The sequence below is a fragment of the Thamnophis elegans genome, chromosome 5 (genome assembly GCF_009769535.1).
Source record: "Thamnophis elegans isolate rThaEle1 chromosome 5, rThaEle1.pri, whole genome shotgun sequence".
NCBI classification, from domain to species: Eukaryota; Metazoa; Chordata; class Lepidosauria; order Squamata; family Colubridae; genus Thamnophis; species Thamnophis elegans.
Window position 1 is genome coordinate 22,438,474 of NC_045545.1, and position 13,726 is coordinate 22,452,199.

At 37.5% G+C, this 13,726-nt stretch overlaps 1 protein-coding gene across 1 annotated transcript in view; it reads left to right on the forward strand.

Moving 5' to 3' along the window:
* LRRIQ3 (leucine rich repeats and IQ motif containing 3) overlaps positions 1-13,726 on the forward strand; it is a 63,850-nt gene that overhangs the window by 44,217 nt on the left and 5,907 nt on the right. Inside the window, exons 7-8 of the mRNA XM_032217238.1 lie at positions 3,263-3,980; positions 11,158-11,361. Of these exons, the coding sequence (XP_032073129.1) occupies positions 3,263-3,980; positions 11,158-11,353 (914 nt within the window). The 3' untranslated portion in view covers positions 11,354-11,361. The remainder of the gene's footprint in view (positions 1-3,262; positions 3,981-11,157; positions 11,362-13,726) is intronic.

Genomic DNA, 13,726 nt, shown 5'->3' on the forward strand with positions numbered 1-13,726 from the left:
CTGTTGCCAGGCACCTTTTCCTTACCCACGTTGATGCCATTGCACAACATTCCTGTTTTATTTTTCTTTCATTTTTTTCCAGCATGTCTTAATTAGTTTGTAATTCCATGTGGTTTTTTTGTACTGTGTCTTGCATATAGTTGTTAATTAACATTAAGGGGAAAACTTACTTATTAGAGGGGACCAGAAAGTAATTGCTGTTTTCTTTGTCTCTCCAAATTCTACTTATTTTTCTATTTATCTATGGACCTATGTATAAATTAGAAATAAAGCAAGTAGAGCAGGATTGTCAAACTTGCGACCCGCCGGCTGGATGTGTCATGCACTGGCCACAGCCATGACCGGTTTAGTGAAGGGAAAAAGTCATGATATGTCACATGACGCTGTGTAACAACTTGAGTTCGACATCCTGAAGTAGATTATGAGAACTTGGTAAAAATAATGAAAAAAAAAATCCTCAATGCATGCATAGAATAGAAAGCCATTAGAAGCTGTCTGAAATTTAAAATACATTTGATGAATCAGGACAGGCTTGGGCACAATAACATCTATTGCTCTTTCACCTCTAGGCCAGGACAACGGAGTGCTGACCCAAGGTCATTCACCTTTGAGCTCCTTTGAATAATTGCAGCATATTTTTATAAAAAAAAAATAAGTTGTGTTTAGAAAAAAGAATACCCATCAAAGAGAAGTTAAAAGAAGAGAAGCTAAATGCAAAGAATAACTACTCATTTTGATACTATTGTTTGAGTCCCTTCAATATTTTGCCCCAGACTATAAAGAAGTCACTTCTCTTAGTCTACACAGTAATTATAAGTATAAATGTACTTTGACTTCTCTCTCTAAAGTTACATAGAATCACAGAATAACAGAGTTGGAAGTTCCAACCCCCTGCTGAGGCAGGAAACTACACCATTTCAGACAAAAGGTTGTCCAATCTCTTCTTAAAAACTTCCAGTGTTGGAGCATTCACGAATTCTGGAGGAAAGACATTCCACTAATTAATTGTTCTAACTGTCAAGAAATTTCTCTTTAGTTCTAGGCTCCTTCTCTCCTTGATTAGTTTCCACCCATTGCTTCTTGTCGTACCCTCAGGTGCTTTGGAGAATAGCTTGACCCTTTTTATGGCAACCCCTTAGATATTGGAACACTGCTATCATGTCATGCTTAGTCCTTCTTTTCATTAAACTACACCTTCCCAATTCCTGCAACAGTTTTTCATATGTTTTAGCCTTCAGTCCCCTAATCATCTTTGTTGCTCTTCTCTACACTCTTTCTAGAGTCTCAACATCTTTTTTATATCATGGCGACCAAAACTGGATCCAGTATTCCAAGTGTGGTCTTACCAAGGCATTATAAAGGGGTATTAATACTTCATGTGACCTTGAAGTATTATACTGCTTTTCTTTTTATAATCTATCCTGTCTAATCATTACAATTTTAAGTCACAAGTACATATTTTATTTTTATGCAGTCTTTTTAATATAATTTTATTAAATTTTTTAAATAAGAAAATAAAAGCTATATTTTCTTTTCTATTTTTCCTTGACTTTTCTTTTTTGTTTTGTTTTTTATTTTTTCCTTGTCTTTTTTTCTCTCCTTAACTTCTTTTTTAACTTTAAACTTCTTAAAAGTTTTAATAAAATTATATACAAAATTTTAACCCAAAGGTAACATTCGATTTGTTTTGATTATTGCTGGTAAGAATGTAAAAAGTGCTAGGATTAGAGACGAGCGAAACAAACATTTTTCTTTGCTCACATTTATATGTAAAGTAATTTGCCGAAATTGCTAATCGGGAAAGAGGAAATTATGTCACGACACCATTGAACTTGGGAGCACTGTTGATCTAGTACAGGGGTTTCAAACTCACGGTGTCACATTGTTGTCACATGATGTATCACAACTCCCCCCCTCCAGTAAACTGGTGATGGGCGTGGCCAGTGTGTGACGCATCCAGCCTGCGGGCCACGAGTTTGACATACTGAGCTAGTGGATGGTAGGAGATGAAAGTATGGAAATAGGCAAATAAACCTGAAGATTCAAGGATACAGTTTTCAGTGTACATGTAGAAGAGAAATACATTCTTAAATTCTGGACAAAATTATGCAGGTGACATGCAGTGGGTGCTTTTAAGATTAAATATTTCTTTACATATGTATACATATGTGTGTGTGTTTGCATGCAAGAAAGGGGAACCCAAAAGAGAAAAGATACGAAGAAATAGCTTCCAATCTTATTTCCAGCAATTATTAATTCAATTTAAATTTACTTTTTACTTTGTGGTTACAAGGTAACTCACTTCTTTCTATAATCTGTTCTGTCTAATCATCAAAACCATAAAGCATAAATTCATTTTTATTTTTTCATGCAAAAATCTCTCAGGGATTTTCAGTTAGCAATAAGCATAACTATCATTTCTTTGATCAAAATAGTCAATTTAGCCTTTTCAGTAAGTTCCATTTTCTTCAGCAACCATTCCTCTTTTCTGGACAGTGCTGAATCTTTCCATTTTCTGTATACAATAAATACTGCTGCAATTACCATGTAAAAAAGTACAGTTCCATAATGTTTTTCCAACTGTTTGTCCATCAATTCCAAAAGAACAAATTATGGTTTCAAATGTGCAATAATCTTTAAAATCCTATGAATCAGTGTAGATATTTGAATCCAGAATTTTTATACATCTACCAAACCTGATAAAATGTCCTTTCTTGTTCACATTTTTAATATAAATGTTTCTCACTTTTGAAATATAGCCACTGCAATTTCTGAATGAGTGTTGATGCTCAGGAACAAAGATGCAATTAGCATAAAGCTTTTCAATCAATTAGAAGCTAAGAAAATAAATTAGAGTCAAACACCTTTAAAAATGATTACAGATGGTTGCATTACACCCAAGTTTAAACAATGAAATATATGTTTGATTAATTTATTCCATTGATTTCAGTGGGAGTTTCTCACAAGCCCTTTAACAGGTCCAGATTTTCATTACATGAATTGAGCATACAAACAAACAAACAATCTTGAGTTTTGTCATTGGGTTATACAGGCAGCTTTAAATTTCAGGACTGCATTTCACCAGTAATGTAATTCTTTCCTGTCTCATTCATACAACACTAAAATCAATTGGAAGAATAACATTATTCTTCCAATTGGATGTAGTTGTAATCAAGGTAATAAAAAATATATTGGCACTTTTAACGTCAATTTGTCACTCTTTAATATAATTTTATATAACCCTTGAATTGTTTCATGTTAGATTTCACACAGAGAGAGAAAACTGTCATGAAGATGGCAAGAAAGTCTACATTTAAACTTTCAGGATCTAAAATGCCTTTTTATTCACCGAATGAACATCGGAAAATGTACAAAGAGAAAGAGAGAGAATTTTTTGATACTGCTCATGATATGCGTAACATCACACATCCTGTACCACCAACTTTGCCAATATATGAACCTGGCAGCCTTGAAAAAAGAGTCTTTGCTAAAGCATATGGAAATGTAAGACTTCACCCTTTATATGCCATTGAACAAGCATATTGGCAAAGTCGTAAGTTGGATCTGCAAGCTAAGAAGGAACGAGATGTGATGCGGGTGTTAATTGCTAACAGCGAAGCTAAAGAATATTTACATCATTTACGAGAAGAAAAAATAGACAATATTCAGAGGAATTATGAAAAGAAAAAGATGATGGATACAGATCATGTTAAAAAGTCCAAAGAGGGAAAATCCAAGCTCATTGTTAGGATGAGAAAAAAATATAATACTTTTTTAGAAAAGAAGGAAGGAAAGCTAATAGAAAACTCATTCATTCAGCGCTTTAGCACTCAACATACTTCTTTGACTAGAGGTTTATTAAAACTTGATGGGTGGAGAAGAAACTTGGAACTCCAAAATGAAAGAAAAAAAGTTCATAAAGAAATGAGAAAAGAACAAAAAGAGCGAAAAGAGATGTATGAACATTTTCAGGAGGAAAGGTAATGTCTGTTTGAATAAGCTTATAAATGTAAACTATATGTAATGTAGTTTGAGAGAGAGAAAGAGAGAGAGAGATATCTAAGAAATATATTTAAGAATGATTCAAATAAATATGAATTATATACAGTATATGAAAATAGAATACATGTGTATTTAAATATCTACCTGAAACATTCTGCTTCTACAAAATAATACCTAAGAAACAATCTTATAGTTCTAAAGAATAAAATAGGATGAAGGAAAGAAAGAAAAGGCAAGGAGAGGAGGGAAAGGGAAAGATTCACAGGCCAGGAACTGATCCTGTGAATTCAAAACATTTCCTGTTTCATTGAGCTTTTGGGAAATAATGATAAATATAATAAATGGAAATAATGTATAAGAAATGTTTTTGTAATTCATATTATTGCTATTAGCTTTATTTTTTCATATAGGTGAACAGCTTTCTCTCTGAAACCATAAAAAGAAATTAAATGTCCCTACTTTCACCTAAAAGTGGCCCTGCACCTGCAGCAAATGTATTCAAGATGTCACAACAAAGCTCTCTACATTTTTACATATGCATTTGGACATCTCATGCATGTAGCTAAAGGCCAAAGTTTGTGTCCCAAAGCATGTTTTGTCGTCCCCGTCCCCCCAATTTTCTTTTATTGGCATGGACAGCAAAAAACATAACCTGGAAACATTTGTTTTTCTACCACTTCCCACTGATGTTGCTATCATCTAGGTCTTAGCTTACAAGTGAAATGGGCTTAAGTTATGAGTAGCTCTACCAATTTTAAGTTATGAGTAGTTGTACCAATCTTAAAATAGAGTGTCCCTGTTATTCTGACACTACCCATAAGGAGTCCAAAATGTGTGAAATCTGCTAGGCTTTTTGATGGAGAAAAGTTAGGTGATTAACAGTGATTGACTACAAAGGCAGGTTGGAGAGGGCTGATAGGAATAACAAGGGCGAGTAATTAGCACTGCGACTTTGGGAAAGGCCCAAAGATATCCATAGAGCTTATACTTAAAATATTCTTTGAGAAATGTTTATCCTCCTAGACAAACTGCTCCCAGTAATATCTTAGGACAGAAAGAGTAATCCTTAGCAATAGTATTTTCATGTTATTGTTTCCTATTCAATTCAATAAACAATCTTTAGTTGTATGTAGGAAAACAAAGGCAAGGTGTGCAAAAGCCCATATTTCAACTTAACATGCTTTTGGACTTGGAGACTGAGGAGAGTGTTCTGTTTTTAATTGTAATTCCATTTTCCTTTTAAATGCTTATTGTATTATTTTGGTAATACAGGTGACTAATTAGTAATGAAGTAATTAAGTTAGTTAAACAATAATGTTTAATATAGGAATTACCTATTCACCCAGCATTGTGCCTTATTGGTGTATTTCATGGGTTCGATATACTTTCTTATGAAAATAAAGTTACTGATGCAAAATATTGCTTGATGCTAATTTTATCAGGAAGCTCTAATTATGCTTGCTTCAAAAGCTAGGTAAGACAGTGGATTATCCTTATAGAATGAAATATTTGTGGAGGACTGCAAACCATTCTTATTTTATTTAAAATGATTTATTTAAAAATTAGATCCTTAAGCGGGATTAGTAAAATATTAAAATTTAAGCTGCTATTGAAATCTGTAATTTAGCTGGTTTTTTTCATTGTCTTTGTGTATGTTTGGGGGTGGGGTGGGGTGGGGTGGAATGAATGAGTTGTCTTCTTTTTATGACTGGTGTATTTATTTTAAAAATGGTATAAAATACATTATTTATGTAAAATAAGACAAGTCCATAGTATAACTGAGTTAGAGTTTTGTAAATCTATATTTTAGCCAAAAATAACTGGGGCAACTGTAAATAAAAAATCAGTAAACAAAAAATAAATAACATATAAAACCAAGAAACAAAAATAAAGGGAATAGCTCATTTTTATGAGTGATATTTCAATTTTAAAAAAATATTTTCTCTTAATTCCTTGTTTATCAAAGGAGGTGTCAAAGGATTTCCCTTACCCAACCACAAATTGAAACACAGGCCACAGAATTAGTTAAATTTCAGTTTATAAAAATACCCCAATAACAAACGGATTTTGAATATGAAATTAAGCCCATTTACACCTGAACAATCTCACTGTTTTAAAATTATGACATTAGAAACATGTGAGCAACTCTGTTGTTTTTGAGCAGATTTTCTTCTGCTTGATTAAGTCAGTGAATAATTTTTTGCTAAAATGTAATATGAACTGTCATTCTTTTTTTTCCTCTATTATCCTCTCCATTGGCTTATTTGATACAGCAGAAAAAATGTATGTTAGTTAAAAGTCTTTATTTGTTAGTTGTGTTTTGTAGGAAATTAATTAAATTAATGTCTATTCTTGCCAACATTTATTGTTACTTTTACAAAAAGAAGTTAATGAAACACTTGATGCATAAAAATCTAACAAAGACTGTAAAAGTGAATTTAATTAACTGAAAATTATTAGTTTTACATAGTTAATTACATAGGATTTTTTTTAAAAAAAGAGAAAGCAATTGGAATGAGAGGAACGAGACATTAATTTTCAATTTTGACTGATATATTTCCTCACTCAGAATATGGTTTGGATTCAGATTAGCATCTCCCTTCTTGACTAATCTGCAGAAGTCTTTGAAAATGCTTCCTGCTGACCTGTTTGAATAGAGGGGACTGTGGCTCATATAGAAAGAGGGGATATTATGGAAAAATTAAGGGAAAGAATGAAAGCCAGAACAGCTTCCTTTTGAAGAGCAAAGAATTTTATTTATTTATTTTTGGTTAACCCAAAGTCATCTTTGGCTAGCGGGACAGAAAATCATGAGGGCAAGTCATGATGCGTGTAAAAAAAGTGTTAAGACTTTGATTTCATGGTCATATCAACATCTGACATCTCTCCCCTCACAGATCAACCCATGCCTGTGTGTGCATATACAGATAGTCCTCAACTTATAACCATCGATTTAGAAACCATTCAAAGTTATAATGGCACTGAAAAAAGCGACTTACATCCTAACACTGTTGTAGCATCCTTCTGGTCATGTGATCCAAATTTGAGTGCTTGGCAACTAGCATGTATTTACAATGGTTACAGCTTCCTGGCATCAAGGGGTTGCATTTGTGACCTCTAGCAATTGAGTTCCCCAGGCTTATGGTGCTGGGGGATTTCAATTTGCCTTCGCTCAGTGAACACTCTGACGGGGAGCAGGAGTTCATGGCTTCCATGACAGCCATGGGCTTGACCCAGGTAATTCGGGGCCCAACCCACTCAGCGGGTCACATGCTTGACCTCGTATTCCTCTCGGAGCAGTGGACTTGTGATCTTGGTCTGAGGGGTAATGAGATCATACCCCTGTCGTGGTCAGACCACTGCCTACTGAGGCTCGACTTCCGGAGACCAAACCCCCACTGTAGGGAGGAGGAACCGACCAGGTGGTTCCGCCCCAGGCGACTTATGGAGCCGTTAAGGTTCCAGACGGAGCTTGGGGTTATTCCTGACACTCTCGCCCACAGTCCGGTGGAGACTCTGGTTGCTGCCTGGCACTCGGCAGCATCGGAGTCCCTTGACCGGATTGCGCCACTACGGCCGCTCCGAGGTGGCGGATCCCGGAGGCCCCCTTGGTTTACCGAGGAGCTCCGGGAGAGGAAGCGCCGGAGGAGACGCCTAGAGCACCTATGGAGGTCCGATAAATCTGAATCGAGCCGAGCACTCTTAACAACTTGCACCAAGGAGTACATCAGTACTTAGGACAGCAAAAAGATCGTATATTGCCACCTTGGTTGCGTCCGCTGAGTCTCGCCCAGCCGCCCTGTTTAGGATAACCCGTTCCCTCCTAAATAGGAGGGATACGGGGGACCCCTTGCAGGGTAGGGCTGAAGACTATGTCCAGTTCTTAGCGGACAAAGTTGCTCGGTTTTGGTCGGATTTGGACTCCACCTTTGCAGATCCAGCCGAGGCACAGGAGGACAATTTGGCAGACCATCGCTGGGTTGAGTTTCAGGATGTTGCCCCTGGGGACGTGGACAAGGCCATGAGAGCTGTGAGTGCCTCCACTTGTGTACTGGACCCGTGTCCCTCCTGGCTGGTTGCCAACAGCGGAGAGGTAACACGGGGCTGGATCCAGGCGGTTGTTACCGCCTCCCTTCGGGAGGGGATCTTCCCCTCCGCACTTAAAGCGGCGGTGGTGAGACCCCTCCTGAAGAAACCATCTCTGGATCCAGCCGTTCTTAACAATTATCGTCCAGTCTCCAACCTCCCCTTTGTTGGGAAAGTTGTTGAGAAGGTGGTGGCCTCCCAGCTCCAGCGGTCCTTGGAGGAAGCCAGTTACCTTGACCCATTCCAGTCCGGCTTCAGGCCTGGTTACAGCACAGAAACCGCTTTGGTCGCATTGAACGATGATCTCTGGAGAGCCAGGGATGGAGGCCATGCCTCCATCTTGGTTCTCCTTGACCTCTCGGCGGCTTTCGATACCATCGACCATGGTATCCTTCTGTGACGACTGCGGGAGGTGGGGGTGGGAGGCACTGTTTTGCAGTGGTTCTCCTCCTACCTCTCGGACAGGTCGCAGTCGGTGTTGATTGGGGGGCAGAGATCGACCCCTAGGCCCCTAACATATGGGGTGCCGCAGGGGTCGGTCTTGTCCCCCCTACTATTTAACACCTACATGAAACCGCTGGGCGAGATCATTCGGAGGCATGGGATAAGATACCACCAATACGCGGACGATACCCAGTTGTATCTGTCCGCCCCATGCCAACTCAATGAAGCGGTGGACGTGATGAACCGGGGTCTTGAAGCCGTTAGGGACTGGATGAGGGCTAACAAGCTTGTACTCAACCCGGAAAAGACCGAGTGGCTGTTGTGTTTCCCTCCCAATAATTTGGCTAGTGTTCCATCACTCAGGCTGGGGGGCCAAATATTATACCCCTCAGACAGGGTTTGCAACTTGGGAGTCCTCCTGGACCCACAGCTGACCTTTGATCATCATCTGTCGGCTGTGACCAGGGGGGCATTTGCCCAGGTTCGCCTGGTGCGCCAGTTGCGACCCTACCTGAACCGGGAGACTCTCACAACAGTCACTCGTGCCCTTGTGACCTCTAGGCTGGAATACTGCAACGTGCTCTACATGGGGCTGCCCTTGAAGAGCATTCGGCGACTTCAGCTAGTACAGAATGCGGCCGCGCGAGTGATAGTGGGTGCACCTCGGTTCGCCCACATAACACCTATCCTCCGCGAGCTGCGCTGGCTACCTGTTGATCTCCGGGTGCGCTTCAAGGTGCTACTTACCACCCATAAAGCCCTCCATGGTAGTGGATCTGGGTACTTGAGAGACCGCCTCCTGCCAATTACCTCCTTGCGACCTATTAGATCACACAGATTAGGCCTCCTCCGAGTTCCATCCGCCAGTCAGTGTCGACTGGCAACTACGCGGAGGAGAGCCTTTTCAGTAGTAGCTCCGACCCTTTGGAACGATCTCCTTGTGGAGATTCGTACCCTCACCACCCTCCAGACCTTCCGCACAGCCCTCAAGATCTGGCTATCCCGTCAGGCCTGGGGTTAAAGATTATAATCCGTCCCCTCTCGAATGATGAATGAATGTTGCTTCTATTTTTAATTATGTACTGTTTTTATATGTTATTGTGTGTACTCCCTTCCCTATACGTTGTAAGCCGTCCTGAGTCTCCTCAGGGAAAAGGGCGGCCTATAAATAAATTTATCTACATCTACATCTACATCTTCCCACCAGGCTTCCAACAAGCTAAGTTAATGGGGGAAACAGATTTGCCTAACAGTTGTTAACACTTAACAGCCATGGGGATTTGTTTAACAATGATGGCAAAAATAACTCACTGAATGACTGCTTTGTTTAACAACAGAATTATCAGTCCCAATTGTGGTTGTAAGTTGAGGATTATGTATAATCACAGCCTATAAACAGGTAGTTTTCCAACATGTAACATTGTGGCTGGATTCACACATTAAGCCATAAACAGCTTCCTTTTGGATGGAATATAATATATCCCATATGTAAAATGTTATAGCATTATATATTCCCTGATTATTTGTTTATTGTTTCTTTAATAGCATTCTGAATACTTCAAATACAAGTATAAACAATACATAAAATACTACCAAAAATAACCCAACCATACATTGTAAAATATTAAATATATTTAACACTGCCTAGAGTTGTATAAAATAAAGGCAATCTATAAATCTAATAATATTTATTTATTTGTCACATTTTATAGTCTCCCATCTCAAAACAACTATGGGTAATATACAACTAATAAAATCATGGAAAAACACTAGAAAACCAACAGTAATAAAATCCAAAAAAATCTGGTGTATAGCTGCACTTCTTTAATTAATCCACATTCTCATCCCACCATGGCATTGCCCTATCCCAATGCCTGGAAAAGGAGAAGGGGATATAATAAATCAAATCACTGTTAACAATAAAGTATCCTAAATTTGAACAAGAATCTAAATAGGAAAAATTGCATTTCTAAAGAATTCTTAGAAAACAGTAGTTAATATTACATTCTCCATTCATTAAACATCTATAATTATATATATTAGATAATTTTAATAATATATCAATGTATGGTATCCATTGTTTCTGACTGGAGATATTGAATATCACAATATATTTAATATTTTATTAGTATCCCGATGAATAATCTTTGCTTGTTTATAGTTACATATATTTTAGAACTGTTCTATAACCAGCATGATAATTTATAAAATACATTTGTGGTCTTGCGGCTTCCATTTATGTCATTAAAACGGTGACATAATTGATTTATTAAAATGGAAAGTAAAACAAGACCATAACAAGGCTAGTTTTTTTTTCTTTTTACGAGTTTGTAATCCCTTTTATCGGGGTGACTGGATGGAGCTGAGTGTTTACTGGCCAGATGCCCTTCCTGATACCTACGCAGAGTTCGCAGCAGATATTTATTCTTTGCACTCTAATAGAGAAACATCTGCCACTGGCTAGAATTGAACTCTCTCAACCTTCTGAGTGGGAGGTGAGTGTCTTCACCTCTAGGCCACCACACCACTCTAAGCCCAGTAGAGACAACAATAGAAGGGAGAGTTTTCAATATCTGAGTTAGAACAAGTGAAAATTATGAATTATTTTCCATTTCTCTTCCCCAGGCAACATATGTTACAAAAACAAAATATAAAAGAGAAAATGTTTAGGAAATATGTGACGCAGGTAATAGCAAAGGAGAGATTTGAACAATCCAAAGCAAAATTTAAAGCCGTGAAGGAACCTCATGTAAAAATATTGTATTCATTACCAGTCATTGGCAGTTCGAGCACTGCAAAGCCTGTTGCAGAGTTACGATAGTTAAGAAGGTAAGGAAAAATATGGAAAGTGAGCATAAACCTAATTTTGACATGTCGTTTAAATGTTTCAGATTTTAAAAAATGAAACAACTTCTAACTAACCTTGTATATGTTTCTTCTAATCCTGATTTTGACAAAACTCCGAAAAAAGCTTATGATTAAATATAATACATAAATTCTAATATTTCCGCATTTCCAAATGAAGAAAACACAGCTGTATACCCGTTGTGCTAATTGTTAGCAAATGTTGACTTTTAAGTAGCAAATATTTCAAGCACGCATTACAATTACCTCTGAATTTAGCTTTAAAATTAAATTATTCAATGCCATATAAAAATAATTGAGGAAAAAAATCATTGGTTGATAATGCAGCCAAGTAGCATGAGTACAATTAAACATGTTAACTATACTTATTGCAGGCAGGACTGCTGGAGCTTTGCCTCAGTGATTCCTTCGTAACTGTATATAGAACAATGCTATAAGCTATTAGCTCTGGATAGAATGTATTTTCAGTTGCTCTCTGGCTATGCCTAATGCAATAATTTGGTCCCAGCTGCTAACTTTCATTAACACGCTGTGTACTTTGATTAGTTTCATTAGCTGCTTTCCTATGTGTAATTAATTATGTTTCTCGTTGATTCTACTTTAATTCATTGTATATATATTTCTCCATGTGTGTCATGGACAGGAATGGAAAACTCAAGCAATTGCTAGGAGAGATGTGAGGTGTTTCCTTGCTTCTCCTAATTTAGTCATCAACATATTTTTAATTTTGTACAACCATTTAAAGATCTCCATTTTTTTTATTGTGTCATTTTCTATACAGAACTCTTTTCACAATTTAGATGTACTGCCATCGGCACGATGAGATCTTTTAATTATTATTTTGCCTTGTGCATCCATATGGGATGCATAGAATGGTGTTATAGAGAGCTGGGAAAAGGCTACATTTTACACCATTCATGCGTTAATGATTGCTTTTATTAAAAAGAACAAGTAAAAAAAAAGCAATTTCTTTATAGTTGGTTGTCTGTTTTATATCATAAAATATCATATTCTTGTGCAGCTCAGTTTGAGGTTGTTGTTTAGGTTTAAGATTCTAAACACACAGACACAGTAGTGAGGATTGATTACTAGTAACAATATCGTTCTTGTTTTGCAAATTTGTTTCACCAACTACATTTATATTAGCCAACCTAAGCATCACTTTTTGAGATTCTCTTCTAGGCTCATTTTTTTCTGCCAATTTTTCTTATTATATATTATGTTTCTTTTCTAAACCCATATAATCCCTTGAACTGAATTTAGGCTCTGTAACAGTACTGTATATGGAAATGCATTCTATACTGTTTATTTTTAAGGTCATTTCCCCCTATACATACATACATGTATACATATATACATACATCCATGCATGCATGCATGCATGCATGCATGCATACTGTGAGGAAGCAATAGTTTGTTCCATAGAGAAAGTAGGATATTAAAGCTTAGTCCTCTGTAGGCTTAATATATTGAAATGTTGCTCGCATTTTGTTCACAATTTTTTCACAATGCAAAAGTGAATACATTTTTGTAAGCATATTTCTTTTGTGTCATCTGGAAGATCTGCTGGAGAGGTCACACCAGGCAGTGCAGTTAATATCAACTCTCTAAGGACTTCCTGGGTGGAGCCTGCTGCGGTGGCAGCAAAAAATCAGCTGCCTCCGAATTCCTGGCTACGTACCTGTTTAGAGGATCTTCCATCTGACGTCTTATCAGGTTTTCTTATCCTTCAGGCAAGAAGGAAAGAAGAAATTGTTTTGCTGGCAAATGCTCTTCGATTTTTGCAGCTTTTGTGCTTGCAGGGAGAGGGGGGCTAGCCCAAGGCAGAACGGCTGTCCGTGCTGGGAACTTCAAACTGCCTTGTGCGGGACAAAGTAGGTCTCTCCCACTCAGTTCAAAGTTTTGATTGATTTAATCTTATCACGAGCTGGATTCGTATTACGTGGGCAATAATTGTTTATCAAGATTTTAGCTTCTTTTCTTTTTCTCCTCCGAAAACTATTTACTTAGAGGCTTTTAAAATGGCGCCGAGCAGGCTGGTTTCTCCGGTAATAATGAACACTTTTTGTTAACTGTTACAAGAATTCAGAACAAAGGAGATTGCTTATCATTTGTTTTGTTTCACAATCGGCCAGCAGAAGCTTTTTAATTAGTTTCATTTCTACAATACTTTCATTCCCTCATTAATCTTGCTTATCTGGAAGTTAAATGGTTCTGTGAGGTAGAGAATCATTTGTTGTTGTCTTGCCAACACCTGTCCTAGCTGAAACTGCAACAAAGAACCAGATCATTATTCTTTGTTGTTGATTTTGGCAAAAATATCTCTCTG